The sequence below is a fragment of the Petaurus breviceps genome, unplaced genomic scaffold (assembly GCF_028583685.1).
Source record: "Petaurus breviceps papuanus isolate PSGF00001 unplaced genomic scaffold, PetGlider_PUasm1.0 90133, whole genome shotgun sequence".
In the NCBI taxonomy this organism is placed as follows: domain Eukaryota; kingdom Metazoa; phylum Chordata; class Mammalia; order Diprotodontia; family Petauridae; genus Petaurus; species Petaurus breviceps.
This window is the reverse complement of record NW_027187182.1, coordinates 1,288,406-1,309,489: the sequence shown is the minus strand read 5'-3', so window position 1 is coordinate 1,309,489 and position 21,084 is coordinate 1,288,406. Positions and strand designations below refer to the sequence as shown.

Below are 21,084 nucleotides of genomic sequence, written 5' to 3'. Positions count from 1 at the left end.
AGCAAGTATGTTATGTAGAAGAAATTAATTATATAAGTTCTGAGCATGAATTCAACTTAAATGTATCTAATTATTATTATCATAGGCAGTACTTAAAATGCACATTTCTCAAGTTCAAGCATGGCATGTCTCATTTGCCTCAAACCAATTCAAGTTCAACCAACATTCTTTTTTTCTTTTTATGTCTTTTGAGCTGGCTCATGGAACTTGGTTGTACAAACAGGTAAGAGTTTGTACTTATAATGAAGATTTTACTTTGAAGCAAATTATTTAACATCAAAGTGCATTTTCTTTTTTAAATAATTCAATACAGATGTCAGCAGTTAAAATGCATGCCAATTCTTCAGATTATGTTACTATCACAGTTATGGAAAGATCATAATCACATTGAATTCTTTAATTCTTAGATTCACATTTTCCTAATTGCTAATATATAGTGTGCCAAACTCTTGATTTGTGCTATGAGAAAAAGAAAAAAATCTCCATTTCTGGCATGATGGTTCTAAGTAACCATGCATGTCTATGTTGACAGCACACACGAGAAAGTTAACGCACACATTATACTCAAACAGGTAGCTTGGAAAATCCATATATGATGGCTAGCCAGGGATGGTGGAGAGAGCATGGGCAGCTCTGTCACTTTCCCATCAATCACAAAATCACTGTGGGATTGAGGACAGATGGGGGTAGAGAGGTACTTGCTGCCACTTAGCTGGATGGCTTCTGTGGTATACCACAAAGGACATCCCGGACACCTGATTCATGTTGGGACTCATAGGCACAGTAGAAATGGGACAAGACTTAACTTTTCAGTCTAATTATTTCAAAGAGTTCTCATCTTTAAGCAAACTAAAATGTTTCATCTACTTATTGCCAACACATTTCAGATGAGCCTCTGTATTTCTAGTACTACTCATTTGAAAGCAAATATGTATATATGTAGCTAAGGATAACAAAAAATCACTAGTCTTTCATTAATCCTGAGCCAAGATTATATGTTATCAAGTTTAATCCCACTTTATGTGGCCAGGATACAAACCCCTGAAAATATAAATGTCTATAAAGGAAACTCTAGAGACAAGTCCTCATTTACTTGGTAATGAACTATATTGGGTGTTTTGGTAAAGTTTTTTCTTTCTTTCCTTTTCTCCTCCCTTTTCATTGGCTCTTTGGCAACTTACATAGCTGTAAAAATACAACCAGCACCCTTGATACACGTGTTGGAACGGCCTGACTTATAATATAACTAATATTCAGCAATAGTCAATGACAGATGACTATAACTATATTGAAATTTCCTCTGCTGACCTTGAGCAATTCATAACTTGTAGTCATAGGATTCTAGCTGTAGGGCTAGAAGGGTCCCCAGAGACCATCCAGTTCATCCCTCTCATTTTACATAGGGGTAAAGTGAGGTGAAGAAAGGATAAGTGACTTCTCTAAGGTCACACAGGTGTTAAATGGCAGAGCTGGGATTTGAACCCCAATCCCCTGACTACAAATTTAGAATTGCCCAAGACTCAAGGAGGTTAAGTGACTTGCCCAGGGCCTCACAGTTAAGTGTCAGATGCAGGCTTCCCTGGTACCAAATCCAGAGTCTGTCTACTATACCACATTGCCACCCTTCTACTCAGCAATCATTGGGAATAGATTTTGCCTGTTTTCAGTAATGGAAGAGCAAATTTGAAAGCAGAGTGGATCAGAATTGTGGTGTCAGTCTTTCTTTGGAGTGAGATTTTAATAGATACCTAATTTAAAATATTGCAAAAATCCTTTCTTCAGTCTCTGTGTCTAGCAGGCCAAGAATCCAAGTATATCATCCATGAGTTATCAAGCCAGCCATTGCCTATGTAACATTTGAGAGCCTCTTTTCTTAAACCATCAATGATAGGTGCTCAGGATCTTATTCATGGAAGACCAAGTATCAGAGGAAAAGTCTACACTACAGGGAAGTAGATATAATATGGGGAAAAACTAATATAGATAGATAATTATTACTCTGTGTCTTGACAAAGTTTAATGTCCAGGTCATTAAACTTTGGCAGGGAGGAAAGAGATGTAACTTTCCCCTGTTCTGTTATTGTGTGCTCCTGGAACCAAGGCATCACCTTTGTTTGGTTTATGGCATTGTTTCTGTCATCTCTATCTTATGACTCAGCATTTGGTTCTAGCTTTCAAAAATCAGTTCAGATTCGTATCATTTTTTTTTCTTTTGGACAAAAAGCAATGCCAATAAATTGCCTGGAATAACATTTGTGGCAGGTTTTTATGAATCCTGCATTGTAAAATCCACACAGAGTTACTAAGTAAATAAAGGTTAATACATCAAAAGTTAAAGTAATCAAGCTTAAAATAATTCTATAAAAGAGAGCACACTCCTTTGAGAGTATATCGAGCTTGCAATAGTTCTCTACAAGCTGCATTTCTCATTGGAATTACTCTATGCTACATTATAAGCTGAATGTTTGTTTTCATCAATTTCCTGAACAATACAACGGAAAGATAACTGAATGAATGACAAGATATTTGCAGATGAAAAGTGCAAATGTGTGCATGTGTGCAAACTTCATTGTATTTGACACGATTTCAATCCCTGGAAATATCCAACCATTTCTTCCGGCGTTTACCAGTTGAAGAGCGTATTTTGCCCAAGGGTCATAAAGTAAATCTGACTGGAGCCAGATTGGACAGAGGCAAAGAATACCTTAGGGGAGAAAAAAAAAGGAGAGAAGTTGAGACATCATCAGCTGGCAGTTCAGACAATTTTAACCTGATATTTGAGCAAGAGAAAAAAGACTGAACACTACAATTTCAATTTACTTTCACACGTTAAATGAGAATAACACTACTTATTGTGTAAACTTTATGCAAACTTACTAATTTAGATAATGAGGGCCAGAGAAAGAGATAGCAAAAGACTGAATTAGTGTAAAGTCTGAGATGAATTGCACTCTTTTTAAAGAAACACAATGTTATCACTTTCTAATACATGTGGTACAAATCACAGAATCTCAGAGGCCTCTAATCCAACCCATCCCTGAACAAGAATCCTACACTATCTCAGACAAGTGGGTTTCCTGCCTCTGACTGGAGACCTCCAGGGACCAGGGCAGCCCATGCCACTTGGGGACAGTCCTAACCATTTGCAAGTTTTTCCTTACATTAAACCTAAATTTGCCCCTCCCCCTTCCCCATTACTCCTAGTTCTGCTCTCTAGGCCAAGCAGACCAAGTCTCATCTCTCTTCCGTGTGACAGCCCTTCAAGAAATTGAAGACTATTTGCTATCATGTTGTGCTTAAGTACTCTCTTCTCCAGTTTCTTCAACTGATTCACACAAGACATGGGCTCAAATCTTCTCACTATCCTGATTGCCCTCTTCTGGACACACTCCAAAGAGTCTATGTGCTTCCTAAAATGTTGTGGCCAGAATGGAACCCAATACTCAATTTCCTCAATCTGTAAAACAAGGAGGTTGCACTAAATGATGGCGAAGGTCCCTTCCAATGTTAGAGCCCACAATGCTATTTCCAATGCAGTCTGACTAGGACAGGGTACCATTTCACAACTATTGCCTGCCTTCCTTGGGATATTATAGTCTTTTTGGCTGCCATGCCACACTGTTGACTTGAGCCCCAGATCTTTTTCAGACAAATGGTCCTCTTGCCCATTCAGTACTTGTGAAGCTGGTTGTTTTACCACACATGTGAACCTTTACACTTTTCCTTATTAAATTCCAACTTGTGAGATTTGGCCCACTAGTCTATATTGTTGGGACGTTTCTGAACCCTGACACAGACAACCAATATATATTAGCTACTGCTCCTAGCTTTGTTTTGCCTACAAATCTGCTAGCATTATCATCATCATCATCACCATCATCATCTTTATAGATATTTTACAAAGAACTTTAGCGATACTATCTCATTTGGTACTCACAACAACTTTGGAAGATAGGTACTATCTATTATTATCTTCATTTTACAGAGAAGAAAATTGAGGCAGATAGAGGTTAAGGGAATTGTCCAGTGTTATACAACTAGAAAGTATCTGAGACTAGATTTGAACTTAGGTCTTCCTCACTCCAAGTCTAGCACTCTATCTACTGTACCACCTAGCTACTGTATCCCTTTTAATTGCTTCACTGAAGCTGTTGATAGAGATGATGAATAATACAAGGCCAAGGATAGATCCCTGGGTGCACTACATTACATACCGCCTCTCTAGTTTCCCTTGGACACAAGATGAAACCAACTCTGCCAACTACCACATTTACAAGAACAACTTGTGAGCTGCCTGCCTGTCAAAGCCAGTACAGCCCAAACGCATTCTGAATCATCACTGCTTGGGACTTCTTACAGTATTTCCTGATCACTGAGGGTTCAAAAATTCCCTTGCACATCTCTCAAAAGCTGATACCTTTTGCAAAATTTTTGGAATGAAGACCAGGGAGATGACATTGTCTTATTTATAGCAAAATATAATGAATGTAGGGGCGGCCAGGTGGCTCAGCGAGTAAGAGCACCGGCTCCAGTGTCGGGATGACCTGGATCAAATCCGGGCTCAGATACTCAGCAACACACCCAGAAATAACTGGCCATGTAACCTTGAGCAAGTTACTTAACCCCGATTGCTTTAAAAAAATATATAATGAATGATTCATTTTCATTTTATGTCCCTGGGAACCCAAATTTGCTAACATTATAGCTGCCACAGGACAAGCTTCTGATGTGAGACAATTTGAGTATCTCAAGTGGCCACTTCAAATGTTCAGAAATACTTTGAGAAGCAAAGAATCTTAGAGGTGGAAGGGATCACAGAGGCCATGTGGTCCAAACCACGCCTGAGCAACATCCTTGGCAAAGGATCATCCAGCCTTCATTTAATACTTTTAATGCAGGGAGAGCCACCATACCTCCTGAGGCAGCCCATTGCACTTCATGACAATTCTAAATGTTAAGAAGTTTTCCACACACACTGCCCCCCCTGCCCCGCCTTTGACATCAAGCCTCAATTTACTTCTCTGTAACTTCCACCCACTGCTCCTGGTTTTGCACACTAGGATCAAAACAGTTCATGTCCTCCACTGGAATTGGCCAAATTGAAAAATACTGGGAGCAAGCCCAGAATACATTGGTTTTCTCCTGACATAGCTAAAAGCACCCCTTCTACTCCCCAATGTCCTTGGCACAGACCATACATAGCAGACCCTCAGAAGTGGTGGAAGGGCTCTCCTGCTAAGTAGCTGCTTTGATGGGCTATGTGTATGTAATATATTTCTTATTGACAGCTGTGATCTGTAATGACTCTTTTTTCATCTAATGAAACATGTATACTTAAAGGGGCCAACCAAAGATGCCATTCAGCACAATGCACTAGAAAATTGACTGGCTTTAATGTCAAAAGACTTGCATTCAAATCCCTGCTCTGACAGTTATTACCTATGTGACCTTTTCGATGTCCCTTCTCCTCCCTGGGCCTCAGTTTCTCTCTCTGTAAAATGATGCAGTTGGACTAGATGATCTCCAAGGTATTCACCAGCTCTAGAGCTTTTTGCCTGGGATTCTGCTTCTGACCCAGTGGCTTCACTTGGTTAATGCATTCATTCATTATGAGTCACCTTGGCCAGGCACCTTGGCCCTGCCTGCTGCCCACTTTCAGCCTTATGAGCTTTCTAACTTGAGCTTGATAAAGGTCCTCCATCCTAAGCTCTGCCCTCTCACCCCTCCTCCTTCTTGCCTGGAATCATTTGCTTTGGTTGTCAATATTGATCAAATCAAAGGCAGATGCCAAACCTCCACTTTACTTCAGGCTACCTAGACAGTTTTAAAAGGCTCTTACAGTCTGTTTAAAGGCCTTATTTTAATCTGAAAAGAAAAGGGCCTATGGCTCAAATACAATGACCTGTTCTACAGCAAAAGAAATAATGGCTAAGCTCTGCTTGGGACATGACTGGAATCTTTGATTTTTCTTGCAAATGTTTTCCTTTGAAAATCACATTTAATCATTTACTCAATCAAGAAATGCCCCAGCTATTTCTGCTGGGAAAGGTGAATTTGCCTTTGGCAACATTATGCAGACAGTTAGTTCTTTCTTAATGAGCAGCAAGGAAAAGCACATCTCTCACTTGGTTAAACTAGTTAATTTCCAACTTTTGCTGGTTAATTGTTCCTCCAGAACATACGCACCTTGTCATTTCGTTCACACAGAAATTTGAGCTTGTGGGATTTCTTGTGCATAAACACTCCTTCCAGGTTTCCAGCTTCTACGGAGCGTAGCTCGATGGCTTTCTCTCCCCAGCCCATGATCTGGTTTGACTGGAGATAGGCTGATCACAGAAAAGCAAAAGGAAAAACTTAGAAAGCTGCCATTTGTGCTCCATTCTGGGTTACTGAAAGACTATCCAGTTTGTGAATGAACCCAGTCAGCCCCTTGCGTCTTTTCCTCATCCCAGTGGCTGTAGCTTGCCAGTGGCACTGGTTGGGAACATCTCTTGGTACTCAGACTTGTTCATTGTGCCAAATCTTTGTACTTTTGCTGTGGGACTGTGACATCTGGCAGACACAGGGCTTCTGGATTTCCATTATCGATTTGATCTTTGATCCTCATTATGAGAGAGAATCAAGAATGGATTTTTTTTTAAACAGGAATTCAAATCCACTCACACTCCTCATTTAAATACAGTATAATCAATCAATAAGCATATATTTATATTTTACTCTATATTCTAAGCACTGTGCTAGGCACTAGGGATACAAAGACAAAAAATGGAACTGCCCCTGCCTTCAAGGAGCTTACATTCTTATGGGGGAGATGACATCAGTTTATATAAGTATATACACAACAAATACAAAGTAATTTTGTAGGGGAAGGTACCAATGTCTGGGGACAGGAGAAAGAGAGGATCTGGAGACACCTTAGGTAGAAGGTGGCACTTGAGTCAAGCTTTGAAGGAAATGAAGTGGAACCACAATTATCTATATTCCTGTTTAAATGAAGTATGTGGGAAGCAGATGGACTCTTAAGTAATGAAAACTGTTAAGGAAAAGGAGTAGCTCAGGGTATTGATTATAGCATCTGTAATGTAATTGAATAGATTTCCATGTTCTAAGCAGGACTTAACCAGATTTGAAGTTTTTAAGGCTCTCTCTTGACCAGGATTTTGAAGGTTTTTAGCAGTTTTATATGACTTTATGGCAATAAAGATTATGACAATAAGTGCCTTAATGCAGAAACCCTCATTATGTAAATAGCTGTTCAACCAGCTGGTGCTGTGAAGGGAATATCATTAAAGTTGAATGAAAGAGCTCAGAGGACACATTCTTCATAGGGAAGCCCATTTCCATAAATAAAGAAAAACCTTAACATTTAAATAATATCAAGGTTTTGACAGAAGCTGAAAGGATTCAGAAAATATCAAATTGAGTAAGGAGAGAGATCAGAATTCCAGATTCACCCAATTTTCTTTTTCTTCTTTGTAAAAGGGAAGAAATTTAACACTACCGACCCATTTGTATTTTTGAACTTTGCTGGAGTTATTAGAATGTCTTTGTTTAAACCAAAGCCGTCCCTAAGCTGGGGTTATATATCTCAAAAAGGCATGAAAAGGCTTGTTAAAAGGTTATGCCCACTTAAGTAGCAATCTCTTTGCCAAAGGTACTGTGAACTATTCTGAGTCTGAGCACACACCGAGAACTTGCCAGCAACTCACATTCCCTTTCATAGTTCAGTGCAAACTGTTTGGGCAGGATCCTAGCACCCAGAGCCAGGGTACTTTAAGCCCTCGGATTAGGGATGGCCACCCAAAGTAGCTTGCAGACCAGAGCCATGCTCACCTGGTCTCATGTGGGCCCTGACCCCCACATTTGTTCACCTCTTCATTTATCTTTATATATATATACTCAGACTCAGGAAACTGACAAGTCCCTAACATGAGGCACAGCGCAGGTACCTGTTTCATAAGTGTTTAGTACACTGAATAAACTGTGTTAATTTTCTTCCTTAGATGGGACACCTTTGTTTCCTTGTGTCTCTCATGCTCCCTGGATCCAAGCAGGCCAGGAAACATGAGTCCCATATGAGTTTAGCGCCTAGAAGTGCTTCCCTAGCAGACAGCACTAACAGATTCCACTTGTGCATCCCATTCAGTTAGGACTTGGACACTGTCTTTTACTGACTATGGGAACCCTAGTAAAATCCCTTCATCTCTCTTTGCCCCCAGGCAACTCTCAAAAACCTAAATTGCAGAACAGATACTGATATGCATTGGGAGAGGGAGGGAGGGAAGGTGGGATCAATGTAACCATAAGGTCCAGTCCAAAATAACAACAACAACAAAATTTCTATAGCACTTCTAAGTTTGCAAAAGCTTTACATACATTTTTCTTATTTGAGCCTCACAATAACCTTATGAGATATGACTGGATTTCCAAGAATCAGGAGAGAGGTAGGGACTTCATGTGCAGAATGTGGCATACAATTTTAGACATAGTCAATGTATTGATTTGTTTTTTTCAACTGGGCTAATTTGTTAAAAGAGGGGCCCTGTTGGGCAGAGAGGGTCACTGGGAAGTGACAGTAATGTAAGAAATACAAAAGAATGCCAATAAAACACTTAAAAAAATATTCCAAGTTTGTTGGCATCTCCATACCTACTGACATTTGATTACAAATAGTATGTGCATGTTTTGTTAATTAAACAAAGATTTCTCAGCTGTGTGCTAAAACTTGCCAGGCCCAAGGTTTTGCTATCACATGGTTTCCAGCATGGTCTTAAAAGCAAAATCTGATAGAAAAACTTTTAAGACAGACACATCAATGCATGGCTTACCACAACTTATAAGTCTAACCTACCATCAAATATATGATGTATTGCATTGTATTAGCTGGGACTGGGGAAAAGAGGTCTCATAACCTTCCAAACCATAGACTGTTTAGTTAAAGACTGCCTGAGTTTTGATACTACACCTTGGTATTTTAACATTTCTTCATACGGTTGATGGAAAGTTCAGAGAGACGAAGTTATTTTTATTTTTTGCTTTTTGGAAGGCAATTGGGGCTAAGTGACTCGCCCAAGATCACATGGCTAGTTTTTTGTGTTAAGTGTCTGAGGCCAGATTTGAACTCAGGTCCTCCTGACTCCAGGGCCAGTGCTCTATTCACTGCACCACCTAGCCACCCAACCAAAGTTATTTTTTGTAAAGATTTATTAGGCCTTCTCTCTCTTTCTGTCAACGCTTCCTGTGGAGGGGCCGCTATCTCTTCACTGGCACCATGCCCGCCCTCAGACCCCTTATGAAGCCGAAAATCGTCAAAAAGAGGACCACAAAGTTCATCCGGCACCAGTCTGACAGATATGTCAAGTTCAAGAGAAACTGGCATAAACCAAGAGGCACTGACAACAGGGTGTGAAGGCAATTCAGGGGCCAGATCTTGATGCCCAATATAGGTTATGGAAACAATAAGAAGACAAAACACATGCTGCCAAGTGGATTCAGGAAATTTTTGGTGCACAATGTCAAAGAGCTATAAGTGCTCCTGATGTGCAACAAATCGTACTGTTCTGAGATTACTCACAATGTTTCCTCTAAGAATCGCAAAGTTATTGTTGAGAGAGCAGCTCAGCTAGCCATCAAGATCACCAATCCAAACGCTAGACTGAGGAGTGAAGAAAATGAGTAAAAAAGCTTTTCACATTTTTATTTGTGTTAAATAAACCCTCAAACTACAAAAAAAAAAAAGATTTATTAGGGCTCAGGACAATGTCAAACATTGACTTGGGGGAGCTCTTCTCATTGTGTATACCTGGATTTGTGGGAAGTTTTAATTCATTGGATTTTTCTGGTAGAAAAAATATAGATCAGTTGTTGTTGCAAAAAAAGGGCAGCTAATTAACATGATATTAAATTGGTTAATAATTCCAACTTAAGAAATGGGAGAAATTTAGAAGGGCTTTTCTGAAGTTGCAATACACAATTTTGAGTTTGAAATTACTTATCGGCAAGACTCAAAGTAAGGGAAAAGAAAATATGATGGTTTCAGAGCTTCCTGAAAAGTGGGCCAGTGCCCTACCCTATTTCAGGTCTTGATTTGAGGGCTTCTTCTGCATTTCTTTCCCTAATGTTAACAGGCAGCACAGTAGCACAGCAGATTGAGCACTGAGCCAAGAGTCAGGAAGACCAGACCAGAGTTTACAACCTACTCCAGACACTCTTCTCTCAGCCTTAGTTTTCTTCTCCATAAAATGAGTCTCAGACAGTGGCCTGGCATCAAAGAGTTGTTCAGTTATTTTATTCAGTCATGCTGACTCTCGTGATCCCTTTGGGGTTTTCTTGGCAAAGATACTGGAGTGGTTTGCCATTTCCTTCTCCAGCTCATTTTACAGATGAGGAAACTGAGGTAAACAGGGTTAAGTGACTTGACCAGGGTCACACAGCTAAGTTTCTGAGGTCAGATTTGAACTTAACTGTTGCTGTTCAGTCATTTCAGTTATATATGACTCTTTGTGATACCATTTGGGGTTTCTTTGGCAGAGATACTGGGGTACTTTGCCATTTTTTTCCAGTTCATTTTGCAGATGAAGAAACTGAGGCAAACAGAGCTAAGTGACTTGCCCAAGGTCACAGAGTAAATGTCTGAGGTCATATTTGAATTTAGGTCTTCCTGACTCTAGGTGTGGTGCTCTATCCACTGCAGAGCCACTTAGCTGCCCAAGGTGGTGCACTTAGAAATTGATTATTCCAGAATTTTAGGAGTTGTGACTCCATAGCACACCCCCTTTTCAGTGCTCAGAGAGGGTCACAATTATTTATGTCTTATCTGCTAGGAAGGTACTTCAAAAAGGGAGCTGTTCTTTTAGTGTCACTTGCCCAAAGAGTCCTCCAAGGACTTTTTCTGGTTTTGATAGCTTCCAGGCTACTTAATGGAAAAGTCTCAACTATCACTATATTTTGTGGCAGCAGGGTTAACAGCAGCAGGGTTTGCCTCAGTTTCCTCATCTGTAAAATTGGAATAATAATTGCACCCACCTCAAGGGTTTTTGTGAGGATCAAATGAGATAAAATTTTTGTAAAGCTCTTTGCACACCTTAAGATGCTATATAAATGCCAGCTATTATTAATTTTACAGATTCAACCTAAAATCCAAATGTCTTTTCACAATACTATCATTTATTTTATTTTATCAAAACCTACCAACCAATTACTTTAATTTTAAAAATCATTATTTTAGAGGTGGATAGGAAATTAGAATTCATCTATTTTATTCTTATTTTATTTTTATGTAACTTTCATTTTATTTTGCTTTTTTCCAGTTAATAAAAATTTCTTTTCTTTCTTTTTCACTCCCTCCCACCAAAAAGACAAAACCAAACCCTTATAACAAATATGAATAGTCCAACAAAACAAACTCCCACACTGACCTTGTCTGAAAATATGTTTCTCATTCTGCATCTTTAGTCTATCACCTTTCTGTCAGGAGGCAGGCAGCTGCTTCATCATCTATCATTTATTTTACATATACATAAGGAGAAGTCTATAAAATTCTATTAACTTTAAGAAAAGCATAACCAATAGAGTCTGAGGCCAAGCTGGAGGGGCTTTAGGATCATTGTCCATGCCATGATACCCTTCTACTCCAGAAGATAATTACGGGTTCACTACCTCCATAATTAGGTAAGCATTAGAAACTAATTCCCCTGCATACATTTCTTCCCATTCACCCCACCCCCATCCCACCACTACACTGTGCTGGATGCCTGGAACCCCACACTAGAGATGTTACATTACTTTGTCCCCTTTTAAAGATCAAACGTCCTTTGGGGGAGACAAGGGGAGCCTTATCTTTTTTTTTTTTTTAAAGCAATCCGGGTTAAGTAACTTGCTCAAGGTTACACGGCCAGTTATTTCTGGGTGTGGTGCTGAGTGTCTGAGCCCGGATTTGATCCAGGTCATCCCGACACTGGAGCCGGTGCTCTTACTCACTGAGCCACCTGGCCGCCCCTAAGCAATTGGGGTTAAGTAACTTGCTCAAGGTTACACGGCCAGGTGTTTCTGGGTGGGTGCTAAGTGTCTGAGCCCGGGATTCGATCTCCAGGTCTTCTCAACACTGGAGCCGGTGCTCTTACTCGCTGTGCTACCTGGCCGCCCCAAGGGGAGCCTTATCAATAAAGTTTTCACGCCAGAGTAAAAGAAGCACTGGACTGACTAGGAGTAAGGAGTCTGGGTTCTTGTTCCAATTTTGCCAATGGTTGGGTGAGTGACCTTAGGCATGTCCCTTCTCCCCCTTTTGTATAAAGCCAGGGCTAGATTAGATGGGGTCTCTCTTCTCTTTCAGCTCTGATAGATCTATGTTGATGAAATATTTTAACTTTTGGGGTCAGGTATTGTGCCTAAGGACAGGGGCCTGAATTAGAAGACACAGGAGTGCTGGATGTGGATCCAGAAATGAGAGTTCAACATCCTGTCTCTGATACTTACTAACTGTGGGACCCTGAGTAAGTCACTTAACCTCTTTGAGCCTCAGTTCCCTTCTCTGTAAAAATGAGGAGGTTGAACTGGACAGCTTCTGAAGTCACTTCCAGTTCAAGATCTCTGACTGTTATCCTATAATTTCTCACCACTCCTTTGATCCCTACAATTAAGTATCAAATAGTGCTAACAGAGTGAACTTTTTTCTATTTCTTAGTAGAAATGAACCTCCTTATTTCCGTTTCTGATGAACATGTTGGTTACAGAGATGTCACTGTAAAGATTAGACCCAGATTTGTTATTTTTAGGTTTCCTTGCCCCAGATCTGTCAATTATGTTGTGAGCCTTTGCCTTCTCTGTCACTGAAAATGGGCTCCTTGAGAGCTGATGGTTTTCAACCTTTTCTGGGCTCTCACCTATTTGAAGAATTGGGGACATGTTTTCAGGGCACTTTTTAAAATATTGTCACAGAATCCCTTCTTTTTGGACACATTCACTGTTGGAAACCATAAACACTCATGCCAAAGAAGTACTTTTGCCCTAACTGTGCCACCAATGTCCTCACTGCCACATGCAGCCCAACCTAACTGAGCTAGAGAGAGAAAGGTCGAGAGGGTCTATGCAAGTGTATGGAATGTATGAGTCTAATGCAAGGGCAAAGTCAGAATGTCTGGGGAACTGATCAGGAGGTTACTTAAATGGCTGCAGTCCAGACATCTAACTTTCCATCATGGGGTAGGGGTGAAGAGTGGAGAGAATTTGTTTATGGGCTTCAGAGTAACAGGAATCTTCTAGCCAGATGGGCATATTTGGTTGCAGGTTCTCTGGGCCTGTTTGTGACACTCCTCCAGTGTCTCTGGTTTGCACAGAACACAACCGACCAAGTGAATTTTCTCAAGTGTCTGAACACCAAGAAAATATCCAGACCAACACAGTGCTCCTAGGTTCAATTGGGCTGTTAAGCAAGTATGGAAAGTTTTTATGATAAAGGAGGGCAGTTCTTATTTAGTATCTAGGTGACCTTGAGCAGGCTACTTCCCCTCAGTGGACCTCAGTTTCCTCATCTGAAAAATAGTGGAATTGCACAACTGAAAAATATCAAAGGTTGTGACAATGAAGTCCATTCACCCTAAACCTGTCACTAGTGCTTAAGGCCAAATAGAGCCCAATATAATCAAACGAGTAGAGAAAGTTCAAGAGAGAATAAAGAAGACTATGGAATGGTTGATCCTAACACAAAAGGGAGTAACGAATGACACTTCTGGGAGAGTCAGATATCAGGAGGGCACCTGACTAAAAATACAAAACACAAAGGACTTGTACCCACAAGCATGAACAGTCAAGGCAACTTCCTTTCTTTCTTGGGGTATTCCCAAGGAGGTAAGAGATACAAAGAAAGGTCCCATATACATGAAAACATTCATAGCAGTACTTCTTTGTGGTGGGGCAAGGCACTAGACCAGGATTGGGGAACCTGCAGCCTCAAGGCCACATGGGGCCCTCGAGGTTCTCAAGGGCAGCCCTTTGACTGAATCCAAACTTCACAGAACAAATCCCCTTAATTAAAGGACTGGTTCTGTCAAACTTGGACTAGGAACTAGACACAAAGTAGATGTCTTTTCATTGGGGAATGGCTAAACAAGTGCGGTACATGAATTTAATAGAATATTATTGTACTCTGCAAAAGAAGCGTGGGGAGAACTTCTATGAAGCAAGGTAGAACTGAGGGAAAAGCACCTATAACGACTACCATGATGGAAATGATACTCAAAGGTATCTCTGAGTTCAGATTAATTGCAATGACCAATATTTATCCTGGAACACAGATGTGGAAGCATACACCTCCCCTTTCAATAGAGAAGTAGGAGACAAGTATGGAATACTGCACATGCAATCTCAGTTTTTATGAACTGTCTGGATAGTATATTTGGCTTTGCAGCTTTATTAGAAAGATTCCATGAAGGGGAGCTGGAAGGAGATATTGGGAGATGACTGTGGTATAAAACAGCTGAAGTTATCAAGTAAAAAGCAAATAAACAATAAAAAAATAAAATAAGGGTAGACTAGAATTCAGCGCTTCTTAAAACTGGGTTACAACCCCTTCATGACCAAAAGAGTCGAGACCCATAGTTTAAGAAGTGCTGAAGGGATCGCAAGTGGAAAGTTTAAGAAGCCCTAGACTAGATAATCTCACAGGTCCCTTTAAATTCTAAATTCCATAGTCCCATGATGCTATGACTACAATCTGGGTGAGATGGGGAATGGAGTTCATTAGAGAAAGAAGGTCAGTTTTCTTGAGCTTTTATGGACTTGAGTACAAACTCCTGGTATTTTGTGTTCTCTGTGCCTGATATATCTAGGATCCTACGAGCCTGTGAAATATTTCTACATGAAATACTACTGTGAAGGATGTAAACATTTCCTCCCCCTTTCTATGTGCTGGTCTCTTTAACAAAGGCAGATACAGGAATAAATCAGCTGGAAGTGGGGTGGTGGTGTGCATTTTCACTGTCTATATAAATCCTGCATGGAGAGTAAACAAAATCAAAATTAATATATGATTATAGAATCAAATCTGATCAGGCTGTGATGTGATTATTGTGAACAAACACCAACTCCAACATCCCAAAGTGTGTCCTTGCCCCAAATGAAGCACAGAATATATATTTAGCAGCCAGCAGGCTGAGCCTCCCCAATGAAAGGATGTGTGAAGCCATAGACAAGCTCTTTTTTCATGATAACTATCTGAACATTTAGGAAGTCTCTACCAAATCTTTTGGGTGGGGACTATGTCTCATACATACCCACACATGCTGGTGTTTCTCCCCACTGCAAAATTGATTCCTTAGTGAAATGTCCATATATGTCAACATAGACACCTTCATCTTCATAGGTGAGCAGAAGTTCTGTGCCACTGGTATTGGGCAGGATGATGATAGTATGTGGCTGAATGCTCCCCTGTATCTGGAATGATATTTTATAAGGATTTAGATGACCAGACTGACTACAATCCCAGTGCCTACATCAATCAAAGGAATTTGGCAAGTGCAATGAACACAAAGCAGGTATACAGTTCAGGGAAGGGAAAAGAAACATCTATTTCAGAACAAGACTGTATGCTTTTCTCTCCAAAGCATGGAAAGAATCTCTTTTCTGTTATTATGCTAGAGTTCATAAAATAGTCCCTGTCAATCGTTCATTTTATTTTGATAGGAAATCCTAGCTCAGAAGAAGTTGAGGTGGATGTCAGACACAGAGGAATCTCCTGAATTCTTCTCAGGGAACTGGTGTTTACAAACCATGGAAGAAGAGGTCTCATTTGATTCAAAAAGGATTTTTTGCAAGGGCCAGCCAACAGCTAATCGGTTCATCATAGGAAGACTTTAAGATAATAGACACCAAGCCTGAGTACACACCCTAAACTCGTTCATTCTTTATGAATCATTTAGAGTCTAAGAAGAATTTCTAATCAAACTAGAAATAGAATCATTAGACATTTTTAAAGTGTGCTAAGCTTCAAATATTTCATTTTGCTAAATGTGGACATCTTTGGTGGATATTTAATTTCCTATGTGATATTTGACCAAAGAAACCATCCCTACTATATACTCAGTAGACTATAACAATTGGATAAGGTCAGGAATTAAATGTGAAAGATTTACTATACAGAAAAAAAGATAACAAACATCCAGATCATTTACCAAGAGAGATGTTTGAGGCATGAGAGAACATCCCAGCATTTCTAACTCTCCTGCTGCATACAACAGTAGTATGTGACAAAATCGAATTCCAGAACTAGATATTTTCCCAGTCAAGTATTTTCCCCCAAAGTAAACATCATCAAGCTTTTAGGTACCATCTCCAAACTAGTAACATGGGGAAGGGCTTCTTTTAACCCAGCCCAATCCCTCCACCCCCACATCCACAATCCCATTTACTGACCACCACAGGGAGTGTAGAAGCTGTCCTTGCCAAACTGAGAGCACTCAGGCCAGGTGCTTGAGTCCATGTCTCGGCCACTACTATCCGCAAAACTAAAACTGGGATCCAGAGTCGGAGACTGATTTTAATGTGTTGCCTTGGTACTCCCATGAGCTATTGGTTCAGAGGAGAGGTGAAGGGCAGGAGAGGAAGAGAGTTCAGGTGCTAGTGTAAGACCAGGAGAGAGCCAGCAGGTCTCGATGTAGGCATTTTCCAATGAGACTGAACTATAGACACCAAAAGCTAATTCTTGTCTCTTCACAATCCCTAAAGTAAGCAAAGCCTCTGAACAGTTTGGGGTCCCCTCGAAGAAGCATAGCATTTCTGATCCAGCAGCTTGAAGCTAGCATTTATTTTTAGGATGTTCTGTTTTAAAAAGGAAGAACCCATAGGAACGACATCCACGCTCTCCTGAGAGGCCGATGATATTGGGGCATTCAGATTAAAAATTTATTTTGGTACATACATGAGTTATCCTAATTAGGCTGGGTATCTGCTGTAAAAAGGAGTGATTTAAAAGGCCTAAGGCTTAATTTTGTCCTCCTGTACTCCCCTATCTTATATAGTAATTAGAAAATGTTCTCTTCTGGTAGGATAGAAAAGAGTAAAAGAGCCAGGGACTTGGAATCATAGACTGTTAGTGATAAGAATTACAGGATTTCAGAACTGGAATGGACTTTAAAGCAATCTAGTCCAAGTCATTCATACCTGACCCAGAATCCCCTCTACAGTATCACCGACAAGTCATTAGCCAGTCTTGCTTAAAGACCTCTAGTTACAGAGAGCCCACTATCTCCAGAGGTGCCCGTTCTGCTTGTGGACAGCTTGGACACCTCTCCAAACCCTCAACCCTCTGGGGCCAAGCAGAACAAGTCTAATCCCTCTCATATATGAAAGCCCTTCACAATTTTGCTTCCTGAGTCTTATTTTGTCACCCTCAATTCCTTCATCCTGCCCTCCTGGGGCATGACCTCAAGGTCATGTTTACATTTTGTTGTATTGATCTTGCTGTTTGGGACATTTTCCAGCTTTATCAATGATCTGCCTGAGATGTAGCACTCAGGAATGAATATCATTCTCCAATGGGGTCTGATGGGCAGAATACAGCAGAACTATCAACTAGACCAGGATGCCAGACTCTTAATACAAGCTAAGAATTAGTTGTGTCAAGTCAAGAACCCTACATTCAGATCATGGCTCTGGTACGTAGTGACCTTGAGCAAGACATTTCACCTCTCTGAGCCACAGTTTCCTCATCCATAAAATGGGGATAATGATAGTAACTTACATTTATGAAGTACTTTAAGGTTTGCAAAGTACTTGAAATATACTAGTTCACGTGAAGCTTACAGTAAATCTGAGAGCTAGGCTCTGTCATTATTGCCATTTTACAGATGAAAAAAAAACTGAGGCTCAGAGAACCCTGTGGCCACATAGTTAACAAGTGTCAGAGGAGGAATTTCAACCCAGATCTTCTAGAATCCAAGTCTAGCACTCTATTCACTACAGGTTGTTTAAAGGAAAGTACTTTGTAAATCTTAATAAAGCACCAGAGAAATAGATGTTGTTATTCTTTCTCCTCCTCACTATTGTTATCATCTACCTCCTGCTGTTCTTCCTTCTCATCATCATCATTACCTCTTTTTTTTTTTTAAAGCAATTGGGGTTAAGTAACTTGCTCAAGGTTACACAGCCAGTTATTTCTGGGTGTGGTGCTGAGTATCTGAACCCAGATTTGATCCCCATGTCATCCTGACACTGGAGCCGGTGCTCTTACTCACTGAGCCACCTGGCCGCCCCTAAGCAATTGGGGTTAAGTAACTTGCTCAAGGTTACACGGCCAGGTGTTTCTGGGTGGGTGCTAAGTGTCTGAGCCCAGGATTCGATCTCCAGGTCTTCTCAACACTGGAGCCGTGCTCTTACTCGCTGTGCTACCTGGCCACCCCCATCATTACCTCTTCAAGCACTCAAAAGGCTTGGAATCCCACTAGTTGTTTGCTCAGGAAGGGATTTTATCCCGTTGATGATTCCTAGATCCTTCCTGGTGAGAATTTTTTGGATTTCAGTACCAACAAAACACATTCAATAAAAGCAAAGCCTAAATGAGAAGAAAAAGGGTGGTAGCATGTTTGCATTGAGGATGAGGAACAATCTGGCTCTCTTAGGCTTTCCATATTACAAAAGATAGTGTGGTGCAGTGAAATGACTACTGGCTCTGAAGTCAGAGGGCCTGGGTTCAGATCTCACCTTTATGCTTACTGCCTGTAGGAAATGGAACAAGGCACATCAAAGGCAGAGTAGAAGGAAGGAGTAGAAGGAGTAGAAGGAAGACTATTGTTTCTTGATTTTTTTGAAGCTATGTGTAATGGTAATGTAATTTTGAATTTGAAGATCCCTTTGTGTTGGCAAAAGTAGCAGGTACTCAGCACTTAGTAACTGATCAAGCCTCTATGGGGAAACAGAAGGTATGAACTCCTGTCCCTTGTTACTGACGTAACAGGAAGTTGGCTAGGGAAGTGAAATAGGTAATGCTGTGTATATAGGAGGGGTCCCAGAGAGGCACAGTCAGAATTTCCTTGAGACCGAGATCTGGTGGCAGAACAGCTACAAAAGAATGGAGAACTGAGTTCTGAAAACTTGTGGTGGTGGAGCTTCTTCTGAACAGGATCCCAGGAGCCCAGAGCCAGGAGCCAGGAGCCCAGGTGACTGAAGCATGACCAGGATGCTGAGACTTTGTTTGTTTGTGGCTTGGTTGAGCCTTGAATTCCTTGGAGCAGAAATGGTGAAGGATCTGACATGGACCAGACCCTGTGACCTCCAGTGTGGAGCAGGACCTCCCCAGAGAGCTGTTCAAGGAACTGGGAGCTGTCTGCCATTGAACCCAGGTGACAATCTGTTGAATCTAGGGAGAATCTGGGACCATGGAAGGGGATCCAGGGAATCTGAGAACAGGCCCCAAGTCAAGATGAAAAGACCTATCCTTGGGTACTGAGTAATTATGGAATTGTAGTTTACTAGTGACCTAAGGGGTGGAGGATGTTGTGTATGATACTTAGTAAGACTTTGCTGAATAAGTGACTGATTGTACTTTGAGTACTTTTACTATTGCTATTGATTAGTGACTGATTGAGTTAATCAAGACTTTGCCCCAAGAGTGGAAGACTTTGACTCTGTACTTTGATACTACTGATAAGTGACTGATTGAATTACCTTAAGAGTGACTATTTTGTGACTGATTGAATTAACTTAAGAGTGACTATTTTACTTTGAGACTATGTTGTGAATAATATATTGTGATTTTCTGTGATAAGTAGAAATATGGTGAATGCTGTATTTTGAATTATGCTGTACCTTTTTTCATGGATTTTCCATGGATGTTTTGCTTTTGTTATGGAATAGAGTGATCACTATACTGAGTAATCAGAACCTTAAAAAAAAAGCTGTTCACAGTAGCAGTTCTTCTGGAAAGCCTCTTTGCATGCCATTACACTATGTCTTTATAATATGGCCTAAGATCAGTTGGTTGCCAGACTGCTGCCTAATGGTGCCTCCTCCATCTTGTACTTGTAAATTTGATTTTTTGATCTATCCAAGTCTTTGCAATTATCCCTTGCAAATTCCATCTTATTAGATTTGGCTCCATGTTGTAGCCTGTCAACATCTTTTTTTTGGATTGTGACTTTGTCTTCCAGTGTTAGCTCTTTCTCCCAGCTTTGTGGCTTAAGCAAATTTCATAAGCCTACCATCTGTGTCTTTATGTATGCCATGGGTAGAAATGTTAAATAGAATAGGGCCAAGCATAGATCCCTTGGGCACTCCATTGGGAACCTCCTGCCAAGTTGATATCAAACCACTGGACCTCACCATCCAACTTTTTCCCAAGCTGACACTGACCATTCAACTAGATCCAAATCCATCTAATTGTCTATGCCACATCTCACCATCTTTTCTCCAAGAATAACAGCATGGGGGAATTTATTGAACATGTGCTGAAATCTAGATAAACTCTAACTACAGCATTCCTCTGCTTCCCCAAGTGAATAACTCTGCCACATCTTTAAGTTTTCTATACATCCACATTGGTCTCTTCAGATAATTATCTTTCCCCTCTTCACTAGAATCATTTCCCTTTTGGTTTTAATATTTAATTTTTGAAAACTTCTCATCTCTTCTTAGCTGACTTCCAAAGTAAGATTTTGGTATATGGGACCCTACCTTTCCTTCCTATGAACCCTCTGAAATCTTCTCTCCTCAAATTTAGAATGCATCTCAGATTAGTTTCAATATTCTTTTCTTCTAACACAGAATCTAGGAGGGAGTAAACATTTCCCCCAAAGTTTCCATTATTATGTATCCTTGGTGGTAAAAAAAATCATATTGAGAATATAATTTCCCCTTGTTGGTTTCTCCACAGCTGAAGACATCTTAACAGAGAATAGTCACGTTACATTTTAAGGAATGATCTAATGACCTGGAGCTCAGAAGGATTAAGGAGTTGCCATTCTTTATCCATGGCCAATGTCTGATATGGTTGGGCATGCCCTTATCAAGGCCAGTAGTTAGTATAAGAAAAGCCCGACAGACATTTTCAAAAACTTTAGAAGAACTAGCAATTATCATTAAATAATCATTTATAGG

General features: G+C 40.4%; 1 protein-coding gene and 1 pseudogene across 2 annotated transcripts in view; one reads left to right on the top strand and one right to left on the bottom strand.

Moving 5' to 3' along the window:
* Positions 1-1,097: 1,097 nt before the first annotated feature.
* Positions 1,098-21,084, bottom strand: part of LOC138176686 (mitogen-activated protein kinase kinase kinase kinase 4-like) — a 228,437-nt gene continuing 208,450 nt past the window's right edge. For both annotated transcript variants that reach the window (XM_069107490.1, XM_069107491.1), the window contains 3 exons: positions 15,270-15,429; positions 6,187-6,326; positions 1,098-2,704 (listed from right to left, as the gene is read on the bottom strand). In XM_069107490.1, the coding sequence (XP_068963591.1) occupies positions 2,624-2,704; positions 6,187-6,326; positions 15,270-15,429 (381 nt within the window). In that variant the 3' untranslated portion in view covers positions 1,098-2,623. The remainder of the gene's footprint in view (positions 2,705-6,186; positions 6,327-15,269; positions 15,430-21,084) is intronic.
* LOC138176685 (large ribosomal subunit protein eL32 pseudogene) lies at positions 9,272-9,909 on the top strand (annotated as a pseudogene).